Source organism: Thamnophis elegans, chromosome Z (genome assembly GCF_009769535.1).
Source record: "Thamnophis elegans isolate rThaEle1 chromosome Z, rThaEle1.pri, whole genome shotgun sequence".
Lineage (NCBI taxonomy): Eukaryota > Metazoa > Chordata > Lepidosauria > Squamata > Colubridae > Thamnophis > Thamnophis elegans.
In genome coordinates, this window is record NC_045558.1 from 123,850,274 (window position 1) to 123,870,332 (window position 20,059).

At 41.4% G+C, this 20,059-nt stretch overlaps 2 protein-coding genes across 3 annotated transcripts in view; both read right to left on the reverse strand.

Moving 5' to 3' along the window:
* The window catches only part of BCKDK (branched chain keto acid dehydrogenase kinase), a 44,303-nt gene extending 40,752 nt beyond the window's left edge, over positions 1-3,551 (reverse strand). The window contains exon 1 of one of the 2 annotated variants that reach the window (XM_032236674.1): positions 3,409-3,551. The gene's annotated coding sequence lies outside the window, so the exon portion shown is untranslated. Of the gene's footprint in view, positions 1-3,318; positions 3,340-3,408 lie in introns of those variants that run through there. The other variant, XM_032236675.1, reaches the window with a different exon arrangement.
* A 3,101-nt stretch (positions 3,552-6,652) lies between these two features.
* Positions 6,653-15,092, reverse strand: VKORC1 (vitamin K epoxide reductase complex subunit 1). Its single transcript, XM_032237067.1, has 3 exons — positions 14,879-15,092; positions 9,393-9,502; positions 6,653-7,403 (listed from the first exon to the last, which is right to left on the reverse strand). The coding sequence occupies exons 1-3, from the start codon at positions 15,046-15,048 to the stop codon at positions 7,177-7,179; spliced, it is 507 nt and encodes a 168-aa protein (XP_032092958.1). The 5' UTR covers positions 15,049-15,092; the 3' UTR covers positions 6,653-7,176.
* Positions 15,093-20,059: the final 4,967 nt, after the last annotated feature.

The window sequence follows — 20,059 nt, forward strand, 5'->3', positions numbered from 1 at the left end:
TGTAGTACTAAACTCTAACCACTACGCCATCACGACTCTTTGTGGTGAGAGGACTGGAAGGCCACAGGGCCTAAATTGGCTTTAGAGAAGGGCAAGCAAAAAGGTGGAAAGTGAACCATGATTATTTATTTCCAAACTTGGAAGGACACTAACCCCTAAAGCAGTGCTTATCAACCTCCACAACCTTCACGTTCTCGGCAATGCCTGTACATGTATGACAGCTGAGCTGTGTCTGTTTCTTTGGCCTCATTTCACCCGAAGCAGCTGAAACCTGGAGGGAGGGGTAGAGCTACAGGACTAGAAAGGCACCAGGCTAACTGGCTTATGAAATCCCGGAGCGCTGGTAAAGTTTTTGGGATCTGGAAAAGATTATGGCGGCAACTGTCTCGTCAGCTGATGCCCGGGGAATCTGCAAGCTTGTTAGGGGCTGCAGTCAATCAGCAGGAAGCCATTAAAATGTGGACAAGGCAGCAACATGGGGAGAAAACAGAAGGTATTACTCAAGAATCTGCCAGCTCATTTTCAGCGATGACTTTTAAGCACAGTACTTACAGGAAAGTTATGACACTAAGTGTGCTTTCTTGCAAATAAATTTCAAGGACTTGTTTCTGGTAAGTCGTTCACTGCTATGGATCTCTTTTTTTCACTCTGTTATCTTCAGTTCATACTGGCTGGACTCATATATCAAAGGTGACAAATCAAGAAGGCGATTTGTGTGGTTTGGGATACGCATTATGTGTAAATCCAGCCGATTATGGCTTTTTCAACAACCAGGGTAAAACAACCCATGATGTGGCATGATGTCTGAATTTACTCTTTGTTTTACTGAGAAAAGTTTATTTAGCTTTTCCAAATAACATGTTGTTCTTTCCTCCTTGCATTTGCCCCACATTTTTATCTTGCATTTATAATTTATTTTGGGGCAGGAGTGTTGCTGTAAGATCTATTGTAGCATTTCTATGTTCCAGATTCCTGGTTCTTATAAGGACCAACAAGAGGTTCCTGATTATGGGGAAAAGGAAAGTGCTTTTTCTCCTCTCCCTAAGTTCTTGAACTTGGCTAGTTTCCTTGAAAATGTTTAACAGGAAGTGTGCCTAATTTAAAAGAATTCATGAATTATGTTTGTTATGACAAAAAGGTTAACAGGCCACTGCTCCCAGAATAATTCAAGAAACCATCTGTTTCTAGGATAGTAAATATTTAACTAGAAATTACTTTGAAATCTGCAGAAAAAAATTAGCCTATTGAACTATTATCTCTTCTGTTAATTTTTCTCATTTTACAATTGATAGACACAAGGACAAGATTTTAGTTAAGAGACTAAACCTAATACTTTTTTTCCCCCGTGGTCAAAACGATGGCTAATACGACAGAAATCAAAGGCACATTTTCACATCAATTAATCACAGGATTTCAGCATATTCTGTTAAGGAACCTTAGTGTAGTGTTTTTCAACCCTGCGGTATGATCTAAGCACAGTACAGAAAATTGTCTGCTACAAACAATAGATAAAAAAACGCTCTAAACTTGATTGCAGAAAATACAACTTCAGCAAGAGTGGTCAACGCCTGGAATGCTCTACCTGACTCCGTTGTTACATCCTCAAACCCCCACAGCTTCAACTATCCACCGTGGACCTTACCCCATTCCTAAGAGGTCCGTAAAGGGGGCGTGCATAAGCCTACCAGCATACCTACCGTCCCTGTCCTACTGTTCCCATTTATTTGTATTCATTTCTTTCGTTCATATCCATGATTATATTTATACCTGCTATCTTGTATATGTTTGACAAACTAATAAATACAAATACAATACAAATTTAAGATGTGCAGACTTCAACTCCCAGAATTCCTGCAGCCAGCAGTAAGGCTGGCCAGGGAATTCTGGGAATTGAAGTCCATACATCTTAAAAGTTGCCAAGATTGAGAAACATTGCCATAAAACATTAACAGATAATTCTCAGAATCACAGTATATAATGGAAGCCCCAAATTTCACAAGCCTTGCCTTCTCCTTGAATTGAAGGTCTCCCTTTAATGCTCATTACCTGAGAGATTTGGCAGTGCTGGGCAACATGTTTTTCAGAGTAATTTAGCTGCCATAATTCATCATCCAGAATACCTGCTAATCAAGCTCCAGGGCTAGTTTTTAGTCTGAAACCTACTGCAATGTCATCTCATTGTTTCTTCTAGTCCGAATGCCAAGCCAACTAAACTTGAAAACGTGGCTCATACAGTGTATTCCAATGTTTATTATCCTGACTTTCAGAAGAGATTTGAGGCAGAAAGCAACACATTTTGTTATGAAAACATAATTTCACATTGCCAGCACCAGCACTCAAATATGCTAGCTCTTCCAAGAGTTGATATTATCATGTGTAGTTTCGCTACAGGTAATTCTACATGTAATATAATATACAATATTATATCACATATAATTTATGTGCTTAGCACCACACTTGGGGGACAGATGGACTAATTGAGGTAATATATTTTCAGGTCGTTATTCTTTAATATTACATGTTTGCATTTTCTTGGAGCAGCTGTCACATACCAAGAAGTGAGGGACCATCAGCCCTTTCTTGCCAGGTCTATCTGTTTACATTTCCAGGTTAAAGTTCTAGGAAGGGAAAATGAACAAGGTAGGATGTTTTGGAGGGCAGCCCAAAGAGACCTAACACCCGAAGGGGACCAGGTGCTTTATGCCAATCACCAGCCTTGTTATTCTGATCCTGATTTAAACCTACTGGATTAAACCAATTTAAATGCTTTAATTCCAGAGTTGTGGTAATAAAAACTCCGGATTCTTAGGCGCTGGGAACGACTAATGAACCGGTGCCATCAATGTGGGTGAGACCCAAATTTCCTGACCTTCTCTCCCACGCCACAATCTCTGCCCCAAAGAGCCTACTGTTCCAATGTGTATTCATTGGAAGCAAACTAAGGAAGAGGAATTACAATTAAGAAAAGGAGAATCACCACGCATTCTCTGCTCCAGATGTTTCACTTTGGGCCCTGCAGTGGTTGCTAGCAGTTTTTTGTTTTGCTTTTACCCATTGCCACAAAAAAATTGTGTTCCAACTTCCTTCCTACCCCATGTCCTTTTCATAAACCGTGGTTATTCTTAAACCCTCTTTTCTTTAACGCTGCAACGCACCTACTCAGGTCATCCTCCAGGGTGGGAACCTGGAGTCCTGAATCCCCCTTTCCCAACCACTCTGCCAAACCCATCAGGCGGCTTCCTGGGCCGAAAGGGGAACTCCGGTTCCGTCCCAGCGCCTGCATCCCCCCGTAATAAAAACCAGGAAGCTGCCTCCTACCTTCCGTGCCGGGGCAACAAGAAAGCAGGGTCTAAAGCCTCTCCCCTCTCTGCGCAAGCACAATGGTATGTCCCTTAAATGACATCTTACCGCCAAGTCGAAACGCCGCCGCAATTTCTACACTTCAAGACCGGACTAAACCAGCTGCTTTTTTCTTAGCAGAAAAAGGGGAAACTGATGGCGGGCAGTTTTTTTTTGACGGAGATAAAGGCGGCAATGCCGCCTGGGAAATGCAGTCCAGCGAATGCGCTTCCATGAAGCTTGACAGGCACTCCGAGAAATACGAATCCCAGAAAGCCTCGCGCGACATGGGAGGAGCCTGACGGGAAATGTATTAAAGAGCATCAGATAACTCTTTGTAACAATGGCAAAGGACGGTCGTAAAGAATAACGAAACAAGCTATTATTTCAATAACTCGTAACTAATCGTGAAATGCACCAACTTTCAAAAGAGGTGGAAAAATGTATCGAGACTAGGATGACATAGCCCAGTCCCTAGAAAAAGCATATTGCGGATAAAAAATTAATGTAGGATTAATCTCTACATTTATTTTCTTAACATTACAATTCTGATGCAAAGAAGCACTTAAGATATATAGTATATCACAGAAGTGAGTACACCCCCTCACATTTTGTAAATATTTTATATCTTGCCAGCAGTTTAGACATTAATGGCTGTGTTGCATTATTTTGAGGGAACAGCATATTTAGTTATTGAGCTGTATACTCACTACTTTACATTGTAGCCAGGTGTCATTTCTTCAGTGTTGTCACATGCAGATAAATATTTACAAAATGTGAGGGGATGTGATATACTGTAATTGTCTTTGAGATTTCTGAATATGTACCCCAGAACTGAAAATAAAAATATCACCAAGTATTTTTCCCACCTTTGACATGTTTCTGATCCTGCTTTCATTGTCATTCCAAGATATATTTTTTTCCTTGAACAGCTATTTTTAGCATAATCAATTTATGCAAATATTCTTCACTCTTAAAAAAATACTATTTATAAATCAAGATGCCTCTGGGAGAAATATATCCGTAGAAATATTTTTTTTAATAAAATGAAAAGTGGAATTATTATTTTTCCTTTATGTGAACGGAAATAGTCAGAAGATACTGATGTAACTTGAAAACAGGGTTGGCTTTTACATAAGTGTATACATCATGATCATACAAATCTTAACTGAGTCAATTAGACAGAAAGCCAATCTGGATTTTTGTCTTTAATGTCTTTATTTTTTGGGATAAAACATTACAAGTGTTAAATACAAAGCTGGTTGCATTAATAGAAAAACAGCGTCCCCTGCTGCTAGCTGAGAGAACAATTCCTCCATTGTTTCAAATCTTTCCATTATTTAACCTAAAATCAAATGGGAACAAATGTTGCTTGTTATAAATGTAATTTTAATGTACAAAAAGGGAACCCACATGATCTTTCTGCCCAACTTTCTCTTCCTGCAACAGGAGTGAGAAGTTAGAAAGTGATTCCATTAAAACAAAATGAAATATTAGCCTGGTGGCTGGCAAATATATTTTGTTACACATAGAAATGGCTCAGGAAGTTTTGGTACCCAATACAGAAAATCAAAATCCGTGTAGTGTTTAAAATAATAGTAATCCAAACTACCTTTGTAAAATATAAACCTAACATTTTAGCTATATTTTAAATGGCTGAATGTTATGTTATAATTCAATTTGTGTAAATCCACAACTGAATGTTCTTTGCTACCAACAAAGGATATTTGTAACTCAAAAGTTGAAATGAAGGATCCTTGGTGCTTTGTGAGCTTGCTTGTTTTCTTGCAGACATTTCATTACCCAAATTAGGTAACAGCATCAGTGTTCAAAGGACACCTAGTATGGTAATGAAATGTCTGCAACAACCAAGCTTAGAGAGCACCAAGGACTCCTTATTTTTGTTAACTCTGGACTTCTGCTTTGCAAAAACATATCTACATACAGAACTATTTTTGAGTTTGCTTCTTACCAGGAGAAATTACAGATAGTCCTTTTACAACCAGTCGTTAGGACAGCCTATAATGGGTGCTTTATGGCCTGTACAACTTCTGGCTACTATATTGTAAAATGTGCCCACATCCTCATAGTCATATGACCGCACTCTGATCTCTTAAAAATTGTCTTATATTTACACTTACAATATCCCAGTCATCTGACCATGCTTTATAATATTTGTGTGCTGGTTTCAGAGGGGAAAATGCAATTCAGAAGAATGGGCTTTTTAAAATTGCTATGTGATCCACTTAACAATTGGAATGATATACTTAATAACCACAGTAAAAAATGTAGGGGAAAAAGTCGTGATGTGGATGCTTCAGTTTACAAATAGAACAATTTAAGATTGGATTTCTAATCCCAATTGACACCATAAATCAAGATCTACTTGTAACTGTTTATAGACGGATTTGCATCCCTGTTTATAATCGTCATTTCACAATCCATTGAATATAATAATTTGGGCTGTGGTTCTAGACCAGTCTGTTTTAATTTATCTACAATGTGTAGTATTTTATTTCTAACAAAAATAATCATCTGCAACTTGCTATACTTTTTTCCATAGTTAAGCATCACTATCTGCTATTTGGGAAACACTTTCAGTTTGCCAAACGATACAGTCAGCGTAACACCAGGCAAAGGAAAGTAATGATGGGAAAAGTAAACTGGGCCTGATTCTCAGTGTGAAATCGTGACCCATCAAAACCACGCTCGACTAAACCGCGCCCGATTAAACCGCGTCGCTGACGTCATCAACAGGGCGACAACAGCCAGCGCGGAGAAAGAAGGGCGCTTTAAATCGCGCTTTGAAAGCAAGCCGATTCAACTTAAGATAAGGGTTAGGTTTAGGTTACGGGTTAGGGTTAGGTTAAGGGTTAGGTTAAGGGTTAGGGTTAGGTTTAGGGTTAGGTTAAGGGTTAGGTTTAGGATTAGGTTTAGGGGGTTAGGTTTAGGTTTAGGGGTTAATTTTAGGTTTAGGGTTTACAGCGTGCTTCTGTCTCCGCGCTGTTGTCGCCCTGTTGATGACGTCAGCAACGCGGTTTAGTCGAGCACGGTTTTGTGGTGGAACTGTGTGAAATGGTGTTGATTTAAGCAGGCCCTGTTCAATGGTGAGTCGCTTTTAATATCATAGTCCAAAATCTTTAAAAGTCTATATTAAGCATGGCATCTGTGAAAGATGGATACCAATGGCAGGAAAATGGCAGATATAACTGAATGATAAGACCCTGTTTCTTTTCACATGCATGTGATATGTGCCATGCATATGAAAAAAGGCCAGGTATCAATGACCTAGTTGTCCATATTATGATGTTGATGCTATCTATCCCTGTGTTAAACCTTCCCCTATACTAGAGGTGCCCAAACTTGGCAACTGTAAGACTTGTGGACTTCAACTCCCAGAATTCTCCAGCCAGCAATGCAAGTCTTAAAGTTGCCAAGTTTGGGGACCTCTGCCCTACACCTTAATCCACTCATAAAGCTCCTCCATTTACCACTTTCTATACGTCTAAAGTTATCAAGAATAATCTGTAATTGTACAAAACGAGTATATATATATTTAAAACAATTTAAAAGAGCACTAAGGAAAAAAATGCCATTTAAAAAGTTGTTAAAATCAAAGCAGCTTAATTTTGGTTTCCACCGAAAAGGCCGCTTCCATTTTAGTTCCAGGTAATAGAAATCAGGTAGCTGAGATGTTTGGAGGCTGAAAGATGAAGGGAGACATGCTGAGGGCATGATCTCCTGGGCAAATAAGATGAAGGTGGTGTCTACACTGTCTACTTGGTCATCTTCAAAAACAAGGTCCAGGGATTGTCCAGGCCCAAAAGGACAGGGCGTTCAGCGCCTCTTGGCTTTTGGCTTTGGTGGGGGTGGACGGCTGAGGTAGCCCAGGCGCTTGTAGTTTATAAACAGGAGGGCAAAGTTGAGGATGTAGGTACTGATGCAAATCACACAGAAGTCGTGGAGCACATAAAAAAGGATGTAGGCCAAGTAGAGAGATCCAGCAATGGAGACAAACGAAGAGGCCACTAGAGCGATGGCTGCCAGGTTGTGGTGAAAGAGACCTATGAGGAGAAACCAGGATTAACTTCTCTTCAGCAATTTGAGAGAGGTGCTGTTAATCAGGAGTTAATAGTAAAAACATGAGTTGATTAATGAGCTCGCGCCCTAGAGAGAAGCGTTTTTCAATGAGCAATTTTAAGGCGCCTGGACTTCAACTCCCACAATTCGTCAGGCAACCATGCCGGCTGCAGGAAGAATCCCTCCACCTTGCTGGCTGGGGAATTCTGAAAGTTGAAATCTGCACATCTTAAAGTTGTTAGGGTTAAAAAACAGTGTTAGAGTTGCTCAGATTGAAAAACACTACACTAGAGAAAGTGGCTTGGCTCAGGGATGAAATGCTACTGGTAGTAAAAATGCTACCGGTTCGCCCGAAACAAGAGTAAAAAAAATGCTTTAAAAAGTTTTTTTAAAAAAGGTTCCCTTGATCATGCAGTATCTTTTTCAAAAAAAAATATTAAAGCATTTTTTTTTACTACCAATTTAGGTGAATAGGTAGTAAAAAAAATGCTTTAAAAAGGTTCAGACATCACGCGGCACAGCTGATCGTGTGTGAGATTAGTGTTTGAGATTTATTTTTGTGTAAAGTGTGATAATTTGTTTTTGAGCTGTGAGGTTCCTGCAGCTACTTTTGCGTTGTGTGTGAGTGAGTTGCATAGCTTTTGTAGTATTTTTGTGTAAAATATTTTTGAGGTCTCTGTTATTCTGTGAGGTTCCTGTTTGTTGCACCAAGCCACGCCTTTCTGGTCACATGACCACCAAGCCACACCCTTAGAACCAGTAGGGAAAACTTTCGCATTTCACCATTGGATTTGCTCAGAGGTTTGTGTGAATCATGATTCAGGACTTACCATGGTTGTGTGAATTTACTTCATGTTTGATCAAACTATGGTTAACCAAGCCATGGTTTATTGTAACACATGAATCCAGCTTACATGTGTTTCTCACTTCTCCTTTCCTTATGCTAACTATGGAGTGCTAATCCCCACCTATCCCCATAAAATCACTCCCTCTAAAGATCACTGTTCTTTTTCTTTGGCATTCCCACAGTACAATTCTTGAGCAACCATTGTGTCACATCTCTTACCTAATGAGCACGTTCTGTCTGCAAAAAACCATTTTTTAAAAAAAAGATCTTTTTATTTTTTACATTTCTGCAGACTTGGAACTTTATCAAGTATTTATCATCTTTCATTTGTTTCTCATCCTAGAGCTGAGGTAGCGCAGTGGTTAGAGTGCAGTACTGCAGGCTATTTCAGCTGACTACTAGCTGCAGTTCGGTAGGTCAAATCCCACCCAGGCTCAAGGTTGACTCAGCCTTCCATCCTTCCGAGGTGAGTAAAATGAGGACCCAGAGGGTTGGGGGCAATAGGCTGACTCTGTAAATCGCTTAGAGAGGGCTGTAAAAGATTATGAAGCAATCTAAATGTTATTGTTGCCTATTCCTAATCCTCTTCTATTGATGTGCATGATTCAAGCAAGAGTAATACAGTCAGACCTTAACTTACAACCATGATATTTTTGCCAAAAAATGGCCTTTATTCTAGTTTTTGGCAACCCCCCCCCCGCCCCAATCAGCTAAAATGGATTCCCTTAACCATGCCAATAAAGGAGGCTATAAAATTGGGTACAGTCACATGACTAGCATGACTTACAACTGTAACGCTAAGCTCAATTATAGTCATAAGTTGAGGACTACCTGTATTATGAATATTTAAAGACAAATCAGCCAACTTGTTTCTTCTGCTAAGGAAGACAATAAATTAATGCTGGCTAGTAAGCCATGTGAAGAAACTGCACTAACTAAACCTGCTTGGATGACCATTTGTGATGGCAACCTAGCTCACAAGACACACACACACACACACACACACAAAATGTACACCTAAACCAATAACAACAGTAGTGTGAGGCAATCAGGGTCTAAAGAGGTCAAAAGGATGGGCCTCTCTCCATCATATTTTCTCCTGCACATCCTGTGCCTCTTAACTCACCCAGAAGTATCTGCAGAATGTAGAAAATAATCCCAAAAACGCTGTTTGGCTGATTGAAGAGGCTGTGAGGTCCCAGAATGCCTGCCACCAAGCCAAAACCACGACCCCACCTGGAAGAAATAATGCTGGGTAATGATTACAGTGACAATAAGCAGAGGTTTGGGACTTGGAATTCCCGGGAATCTCGGCCTGAAGCTAGATGGAGAAATCGAAAAACAGCCCATTGTCTTGAAAGAGGTACAGGCAATATATGTGTATATGTGTGTGTGTGTGTGTGTGTGTGTGTGTGTTACACTTGACAGAAGGGAAATTGGGCATTGAACAGGAGAAAAAGAGTATTGAGTAGGTCTTTGCGTTATGATTGTGACTGGGATCAGAAATTCTATTGTTAAGGAAGATGGTTGTTAGATGCATCATGCCCGATTTTACGATTGTTTTTGCCATGGCTGTTAAGCGAACCATGACCATTACTAAATATTATGTAGCTATTAAGCAATTCTGCTTCCCTCATTGACATTCCTTGTTGGAAGGTGGGCAGGAAGATTGCAAATGGTGATCACATGACGCCGGGACCTGCCAGTATCCTAAATACATGCTGCTTACCAAGCGCCCTAATTTTGATCACCTGAGCTTGGAGATGCTACAGACAGTTGTAAGTGTGTGCAGCTTGAAGAATCAGGTGCACACATTACGTTGTTAAACTCACTGTGTATGGACAGCTCATGTCTGTATACAAGAATCCAATCAACTGTGGCACTAAATTAGTGCTAGATAAGACTTAATTGGAATTTAAGGAGGGGTGGACTTGGGTTGTTTGTGGGAAGACTACTCCAAGCTAATTCCTCTCTTGACTCTGCCCCCAGTTTCTGCCTTGTCTTTTCCTACAGTAAGTACCGTTTGTAAGTCAGTTTTTCTAGGGCAGTTGCAACTGTGAACACTCACTAAACAAATGGTTGTAAGTCAAGAACTAGCTGTATTGATGCTTCTCAACTTTGTCGTGGGAGAAGACTTCTTAGAATACCATGGGCAGGCAAGAAAAAAGCAGACGGCCTCATTGAACAAACCAGCCCAGAATTCTCACACAGGAGACTGTGCTGTTCTGAACTGGATGTGAAGATAGGACAAGATTCAGGGTAGCCACATCTGAGAATCTCTAAGGATGTATTTATGAAATTACAAGCTTATAACTATAGTCTGGCAAGATTCTGTCTATTAGATGTGAGCAAATAAAATACTGGATGCAGTTAGATTCACTGTGTCGTCTTTACAGGTAGTCCTTGATTTACAACCATAATTGAGCCCAAAATATATGTTGCTAAGTAAGATACATGTCAAGTGAATTTTGCCCCATTTTATGACCTTTCTTGCCACAGTTGTGTCAAGACACAAATGACCATGTTTAAACAAGCCTACTTTGGACATATTATAGAAAGATGTAGTTATCTGGTGAAGGTTTGAATGGGGTGATTGTATTAGTCTGCCCCTCCCTTGCCTCATATTTTGTTTTGTTTTACAGGCTGCCCAACTCCCACATGATTCTGGACAACTTATAACAAAAACCCAAATTATTAAATGCACAGGTACAGTATAGGTGGTGCCTTGCTCAATAGAAGTAACTGGGAGAGGGATCTTGGAGTCCTAGTGGACAACCATTTAAATATGAGCCAGTAGTGTGCAGCAGCTGCCAAAAAAAGCCAACACAGTTCTAGGCTGCATAAACAGAGGGTTAGAATCAAGATCACGTGAAATGTGTTAATACCAATTTATAATGCCTTGCTAAGGCCACACTTGGAATACTGCAGCTAATTTTGGTCGCCACGATGTAAAAAAGATGTTGAGACTCTAGAAAGAGTGCAGAGAAGAACAACAAAGAAGATTAGGAGGCTAAAACATATGAAGAACGGTTGTAGGAACTGGATATGTTTAGTTTAATGAAAAGAAGGACTAGGGGAGACATGATAGCAGTGTTCCAATATCTCAGGGGTTGCCACAAAGAAGAGGGAATCAAACTATTCTCCAAAGCACCTGAGTGTAGAACAAGAAACAATGGGTGGAAACAAGGAGAGAAGCAACTTAGAATTAAGGAGAAAATTTCCTGACAGTTAGAACAATTAATCAGTGGAACAATTTGCCTCCAGAAGTTGTGAATGCTCAAACACTGGAAGTTTTTAAGAAGATGTTGGATAACCATTTGCCTGAAGTGGTGTAGGGTTTCTTGCCTAAGCAGTGGGTTGGACTAGAAGACGTCCAAGGTCCCTTCCAATTCTGTTATTCTAATTCTAAATGAAAAATTAAACAATGAAACAGAAGAGCAAAGCATGAAAACAAAAAACACAGTGAAAATAAAAAATGGCTTCCCAGTCCCTCTGATCCCAAGGCCTGAGAATCTTCTATAATTTTCAGAATACCATCACGCCACTGGAAGCTTCATGAATTTCAGGAGGGAAAATTGGTCCAGAGGGCAGGAACTGCCCACAGTATAGGCCCAGTTCCTGGGTCAAGAAAAATGATACTCTTTAGTTTCAGTTTAATAAAATTTGTATGCCGCCCACTCCCATTGGGACGCTGGGCAGCTCACAAGCAAGATAAAAGCATTTAAAAAAGTTAAGAAAAGATATAATTATTAAAATTGATACACCATCCATTCAGTCTAAGTGGGGCTGGATATTAATCAACAGTCCCAGGCCTGCTGGAACAGCCAAGTCTTGGTCGCTTTACGGAAGGCCAGGAGAGTGATAAGGGTCCGGATCTCAACGGGTAGATCGTTCCACAGGGCCGGTGCAGCTACAGAGAAGGTCCTCCCTCGGGGGGCCGCCAGCCGGCATTGACCGGTCGACGGCTCCCGGAGGAGGCCCAAACTGTGCGATCTTATTGGTCGTTGGGAGGTGAATGGCAGGAGGCGGTCTCTCAGTTAGCCAGGTCCTATACCATGTAGGGCTTTAAAAGTAATGACTAGCACCTTGAAGCGCGTCCGGAGACCAATGGGGAGCCAGTGCAGCTCGCAGAGGATAGGTGTAACATGGGTGTATCTAGGTACACCCATTATCGTTCGTGCGGCTGCATTCTGGACCAACTGCAGTCTTCGAACACTCTTCAGGGGCAGCCCCATGTACAGCGCATGACAGTAATCCAGTCTTGAGGTGACGAGGGCATGAGTGACCATTCGAAGTGCCTCCCGGTCCAGGTAGGGCCGCAACTTGTGCACCAGGCGAACCTGGGCAAAGGCCCCCCCTGGTCACAGCTGACAGATGGTGTTCTAACGTCAGCTGTGGATCCAGGAGGACTCCCAAATTGCGGGCCCTCTCCGAGGGGTGTATAATTTCACCCCCCCAGGCTAAGAGGTGGAATGTCTGGACCATCCTTGGGAGGCAGCATCAATAGCCACTCGGTCTTGTCTGGATTGAGTGCAAGCTTTAATTGGCAGGCCCCAAAGCTCACCTGACCTGCTGAACGGAGGCAGAGATAACTAAAGATAAGCAGTCCCTTATGTAACCAGGCCCTTTGCTATGCAAGACCAGGACCATGAACTGCATCTAGAAGTCAACTGGCCATCAATGCAGCTCATGCAATATTTGCAAATGATGAGAAACTCTGCCAACTCCTTTTCAGCTCTTTTCTCTCTTGGCCTCCAGAAAGGACACTCATCTCTCGCTGGGAGTTGAGAGGCAAAGTCATCCAAAAATCAATCAAGTCCTTTTCAGTGGTGCTGAAAGATAAGGAGTTCACATCACAGCTCAAATGCTGGTTCTGATGGGAAAGACTGTCTTCTCCCCCCTCCCCCCAATTTTCTGGGAATTATACTGCAGCCTAACCAGAGACCAAAATGACAAGGGCATTTCAGCTAAATTGTAGAGTAGCGAGTCCTGGGCCAGGAGCCACAGATTTACTTATAAACACAACGTGGGTGAAGAGACAGAACAAGGGGGATGGGAACCACATTATCAAATAGTTCAGTTCTATTCGAGCCTGTGATTAAACTAGCTTTCTAAAGAAGGGCTGTCCCTTTCATTTGCATGGAGAATTTTTATTTATTTGCATTTTGCTTTTTATTTTTACAAATGATTAAAACACACAAATTCTCCCTCGCAACTGATACAGGACATTATCCCAGGGAGAATGAAAACTAAACTTTGGATAATTCTGAATCTTTTGTTCTTTTACAGGTAAGTTGTTTGCTTATGACCACAACTGATCACAAAATGTTTGTTACCAAGGAAGTCAGTTGCTACATAAATTTTGCACTACTGAACATCCCTTTTTGCCACAGTTATTAGGCAAATCATTGCGGTTCTTAAGTGAACCATATGGCCATTAAATGCATCTGCCTCCCCCCTCCACACCGATTTTGCTTGTTGGAAGCTGGCTGGGAAAGTTATAAACAGTGATCACACGATCCAGGACAGCGCAACTTCATAATAAATACATATATGCACCCAAATTGTGATCACGTGGCCACAGGGATGTGGCAATGGTCCTTAAGGGGTGAAAACTGGTCATAAATCACTTTTTTGCTTTTGCAACATTAAACAGTTATTAAAGGAATGATTGTAAGCAGGGCCATGGAAAGGATTATTAAGTGTGGGAACAAGGCTAATATAGGCCCCCTCACCTACACAGACACATAAATCAATGATGGCATAATTGTACATTTATTAATTACATTCAAACACATTTGCAAATATATTAAAAAGGGGATAGGTACTTCTATAAAAGATAATGAAAACAATACAAATTAAAAAAATTTTAAATTTTTTTTAAAAATTTTTTTTCCCCTTCATGGGTCTCCTTTGAACTCCATCCCCCCAACCCCATCCCAACAATGTGCTGGCTGCACCCCCCTCTCCTCAGATCTGGTTGTAAGTCAAAGACTATCCATTGTGAAAGAAGACTGAAAGCCCAGATCACATTAGTCAGCTCTATAATATCAAATGTCCTGGGAGAGCAATTTGATCCTCTTCTTGGTAAACCTACAATGGGGAATCTGAAAAGAAGCGCTGCCAGTTTTCCCCAACAGCAGAAACCCATTGGCTTCTCCTGGGCTAAGACCAGGCCCGGTTCACACAGTACACGAACAGGAGACCACCAGAGGATCCCAGGGCTGCAGGATCGATTGGGAGGGCAGGAGAAACTATTTAAAGAAAGCAAAAAGACCAGCCACTTCCGGATTTTTGCTAGGAAAATTACAGGATGTCCAAAACCCAAACTCGGCTCTTAAAAACGTCCGGGGCCCTAAACCTCCGCCCTGGCGCGCAGGAATATTGCAACCACACTCTGAATTCCTGCAGCCCTGGATCTCCTGGTAGTCTCCCGTCCGGAATAAACGTCTCAACCTGGAAATGGAGAAACGTAGGGAAAGTCAATAGGAGCCCGACAAACCCCAATCCCTTCCACTTAATGGACCCGGAGTTTAGGGGATGCCAGCTTAGAGGGCGGAGAAGTTTGGGACCCACTGGATCGGAGCTGGGATGGGGTGGGGGACCACCGACCTCGAGGTGAAGACCTTGGAGCAGCTGATGTCGGGGCTTATGTCACACATAGCCCGGTAGGCGGCGTCGCGCTCCTTGGAAGTCTCCACGTGCCAGGCATAAATAGAGAGCGCCAGCCCCGCCGCGCAGAGGAGCAACCGGGCTACACGCTCCCACCTGGGCACCGTCATCCTGCCGGTCGGCCACGAGGAGAGGACACTGACCGCTGGAACCAATGCTGCTCCTTCCAGCCTGGCCCGGGGACACTAGGCCGTTTCCCATTGGCCGGCCTGCGGGCGTTCGAACAGCCATTCTAGCCAATCAGAAAGCGGGGAAGGAAAAGGAGCAAGGCATGCTGGGGGTTGTAGTCTTCTGGCGTTCTCTAAATTAGGGGCCTTCCTCCTGAGCGTCTCAGGTTGGCCTAGGATCAGGAATGATAATAGACTAGGTCTAGGACAGGGGATTCCAACCTTGGCAACTTTAAGATGTGTGGACTTCAACTCCCACAGCTGGCTGAGGAATTCTGGGAGTTAAGTCCACAAGTGCAAAATTGAAATTCAATTTTTTTTTTTACCACTGGTTCTGTGAGCGTGGCTTGGTGGGTGTGGCAGGGGAAGGATACTGCATAATCTCCATTCCCACCCCACTCTGGGGCCAGCCAGAGGTAGTATTTGCCGGTTGTCGGAACTACTCAAAATGTTCGCTAGCGGTTCTCCAGAACCCGTCAGAACCTGCTGAATTTCACCCCTGTTGGAGACCTCTGATCTAGGAGAATGTGTCACCTGAGTTCTTAAAAGACAAGGGCTCCCTCGAATTCCAGTGGAACTCCGGCAATCCCATGGACATGTCTTGATTAGAGCAACAATACAGAAATGTCTAGAAATTGCCCTTCAGGGATGTTTTCCCCACCATTAGACTACAGTGCAGCCCTGATGTTTTCACACAGCCAGATGCCAGCTTGTTTAGCGTTTCTAAGAGGATTGGGGTAGTGGGGCTTTGGTGTGATAGGTAACTCTTCCCACAACTTTGTAAACGGAGTCTGTAGAGATACTCAAGACATCCAGGTCATGGGTGTCTCAAAGGTTTTTTTTTTCCAGGATGCAACTGGACTTTCTTGTTTTTTCTTGGAGGACATTTTGCTCCTCATCCAAGAGGCTTCTTCAGCTCTGACAGGATAGTGGGGAATGGAAGGATTTATATTCCTTGCAGACAACTGGTCATTTTCATTTTTTTTAGAGCAGGGGTGTCAAACGTGCGGCGTCACGGCGGCCTCACATGACGTATTGGGACTTTCCCCCCCTTTGTTAAACTGTCATGGCCATGGCCAGCATGTGACGTATCTGGGCTGCAAGGTTGACACCCCTGTTTTAGAGGGTCCTTGAAGCACTTGAAGGTTTATCTGTGTCATCAGAGTCAACTGAGTGGTGCTCCTGGTTCCTGTAGTCTGGAATTTTTCTTTGGAAATCCATTCCTACTCCCACACCCTTCAAAGGGTGTTTAATCCCAAATTGTATAGCTAAAAGTCTGGAGAAATTCCCAGTCATCCAGATCATAGTTTTTCCAAAGATGCTTTTTCAGGAAGCAACTGGATTTGTTTTTTCTTTGAAGACATTTGTAGGTGGATGCAAAGATGCTAAGTTTTTCTGACTCTGCTGCTGGCCAGTAGTCATCCAGATTCTTTGTAGCCCAGATCAGAGAGCTGACTGGTTGGGCTGTGGAATTGTGTGGCTAGAAAGAAAATAACTACTGGTTTTAATTTGGTGTGAACAGTCCTACATTTTGGCTGTCTCGAAAGAGGAACTTACAGTTGGTGCCCAAACAGGTTAGCAAAACTCAGGTTGGGAGAGGGTGGGAAGAAAAATACCAGTAGATTTTTATGTGCTCTGTAGGTTACCCTAAAGCTTATACATTACATTGTGTTAGAACTGAAGGAGACTTAAATGTTATTCAGTTGTTTATTTATCTAAAACTGTTTTGTTTGATCTTTTTGGGTTTTTTTCTCAGAACAACTGCCAGCAAAGATAAATCAGCAAATCAGCACTAAAACAAAATGGAAAAAACAGCATTAACAATAGGCTGGAGAAAGCAAATTAAGGCCAAATTAAAATAAACTGATTTCCGCCTCATTGCCAAAGCAGCATGAAAATAATTCTGGGCGTAGTTGTCAGGAAATGTATTCTTTAGCTGGAAGCTTCCGATAAAACAGTTGCTTGGGTTCATGGTTTTTTCCCAATAGAGGAACCCGGAAAAATCTTGATCAAATGATTTAGGACAGAAGTTCCCAACTGTGGCAAAACATGTTGACTGGGGAATTCTGGGAGTTGAAGTGCCTTAAAGTTGCCAAGGTTGGAAAACTCTGATTTAGAGGCATTGGGCAGCAAGTTGTGAAAGATTTTAAGGCTCCAAAGCATTTCAGATTGAGCTGTGAAGAGAAGGTGATCCCAACTAACTAATTCAGCAGTTTCAAAATGACATGCTGGTGTTTGCTGTGCCTCAATGATTAACCATGCAAGCTTTGTTTTAAATAAATAGGAATGTCTAAATAATCTACAGAGATAAATCTCGTGGACCACGCACCAAAGTAATGCAGCTGGGAATTTGCCAAGGCCTCAATAATTTTAGATATACAGGTAGTTCTTGACTTATGGCTACAATTGAGCCCAAAGGTTCTGTTGCTAAGTTGTTAAATGAGTTTTGCCCCATTTTATGGCCTTTCGTGCCACAGTTATTAAATGAATCTCTGCACTTGTTAAGTTAGTAACACAATTATTAAGTGCATCCGGCTTCCTCACTGGCTTTGTTTGTCAGAAAGTCGCAAAAATTGATCACACAACCCTGGGACACCGCTCCTGTCATAAATATGAACCAATTTGCCAAACGTCCAGATTTTGATCATGTAACCATGGGGATGCTGCAATAGCTGTAAGTGTGAAAAAAAGTCAGTCATTTTTTTTCAATGCCATCGAAACTTTGAATAGTCATTAAACAAATTGTTGTAAGTCAAGGACTTCCTGTATATATGGAGTTCAAAGGTGGGTTTCTGCCGGTTCGCCCCAGATTGGGTGAACTTGTGTGGCGGTAGCGGGAGGCTCTGCCCACCAACCCAGATGCTTCTGTGCATGCGCGAGCGCACACAAGCAAATCAATAGTAAAATAAATTGAAACCCACCATTGATGTAGTTATTTCATTTAATGCAATGAAATGAACAGGACAATAAATCTGTAAGTGACTAGGATCCAAACCGGAGATCGTGCCCTAGTTAAATTTACCCATGGAAGAAGTAAGTGGTCGAGTAGCATTGGGAAAGAAAATGTTTAGTTCTATAATAGCTAAAAAGATAGGACCAAAGGAATTGATTCTCTACTAGCCAAATACTTGTTTTTTTAAAAAAGTAGGAAGGGAAAAAAATATTTAAATCAGGGGTGTCCAATCTTGGCATCTTTAATCTTGGGGACTTCAACTTCCAGGATTCCTCCGCCAGCCAATGAAGTCCACAAGACTTAAAGGTGCCAAGGTTGGACACCTCTGATTTAAATGGTATGAGATGGGGTAGGATAGAAGTCAAAGCAATCAAAAGCTATCCTAACAGGAAAAAAAGCTTTCTTATGGTCTGTGAACTTGTATGATCTCATTTTCAGAGAACAGGGATAACTGGTTGGTTGGCACATTTAATAGGAACACCTATACTGCAATAAAATGAGGCTCCAGGTCTCATTTTATAGGTGTCAGTTGAAATGGGTGTTCCAATGCTCTGTCGGGAAAGGAACAAACATTTGATCTTTGTAGCCAAATGTTAGAAGTTTACATTGCCTTTTATTAATTACATTGTCTTTTATTAATATTTAACTTTGAACAATGTCCCGCCTAGGTTTTATTTTTTAATATATTTTCATTTCATTTTCTTTATTGTATTTTTGAATGTCCCATCTCCTTCACTAGGCAATGTACAATAAAACTGTGTTTCCCGAAAATAAGATAGAATCTTATTTTCCTTCCCCCTCCCAAAATAAGCACTTGGCCTTATTTTCGGGGAGGTCTTAGTGTTTTTGAGGTGCAGGAGGCGGAGACAAAGATGGCACTGCCGACGGTAGCCTTGGTGAAATGCTCTCTGATAGTTTGCTGTTTTTTATCATTCTCTGTGATTCACTGCGGATTTCATACTCAAGAGATGAATGTATTTTTTCCTTTTTTTCCTTTTATGCACTTAAAGACAAATTCCTTGTGTTTGCAGTCACACTTGGCCAATAAAAATTCTATTCTGTTCTATTCTATTCTGTTCAATCCTGCATTTTGTGCAACTCTTCTCTTTTTTGATTGCTTAGATCCTTTTGCAACAATTCTTGGCTAAACACTTGCTTTAAATATATCCATAGTAGCACATGAATATGCAGCTTCTTCTTCTTTTTAATTCCAGCATGCTATGAAAGCATGACATGAATGGAAACGTAAAAGGAGAAATGGCATCTAAAGGTAGATTAAAAGTTTGATGTATGTGCATTAAAAAAATAGTCTTATGTTTTCCCAAGGCAAAAATTAATACATGTAGTCCTTGACTTGCGACCCCAATTGAGCCCAAAATTTATATTGCTTAAATGAGAAAAACGTGCTTAACAAATTTCCCACTTAGAGAACTTTTCTTGGCACATTTGTTAACTGAATTGCTGTTACTAATTTAGTAACACTATAAGTGAATCTGCTTTCTCCATTGTCTGTGTTTGTCAGAGGTTTGCAAAAGATGATCATAAGACCCCCCAGGACATGGCAGCTGTCATAAATGTGAGTCAGTTTTCAAGCATCTGAATATAAATCAAATGACCATGGGGATGCTGCATTGACCGCATTTTACAACAGTTTTTCTGAAAACCCAGGACTTCTGGGTTTGGGTAAAACTGCTCCCATAGCAAATCAATGATTCACTTAACAATGTAAAGTTTTGTATGCAAAAAAAATGTAAAAAAGATGTGGAGACTCTAGAAAGAGCACAGAGAAGAACAACAAAGATGATTAGGAGACTGGAGGCTAAAACATTTGAAGAACGGTTGCAGGAACTGGGTATACCTAGTTTAATGAAAAGAAGAACTAGAGGTGACAAAATAGCAGTGTTCCAATATCTCAGGGGCTGCCACAAAGAAGAGGCAATCAAGCTATTCTTCAAAGCATCTGAGGGTAGGACAAGAAGCAATGGGTGGAAACTAATCAAG

What these genes read in the sequence shown, in the direction of transcription:
- VKORC1 (XM_032237067.1), bottom strand. Translation starts at nt 15,048, where the DNA reads ATGACGGTGCCCAGGTGGGAGCGTGTAGCCCGGTTGCTCCTCTGCGCG. An exon ending in TCCAAGGTCTTCACCTCGAG is followed by an intron (nt 9,503 to 14,878) that starts GTCGGTGGTCCC and finishes TATTTCTTCCAG; the next exon opens with GTGGGGTCGTGGTTTTGGCT. An exon ending in CATTCTGCAGATACTTCTGG is followed by an intron (nt 7,404 to 9,392) that starts GTGAGTTAAGAG and finishes TTCTCCTCATAG; the next exon opens with GTCTCTTTCACCACAACCTG.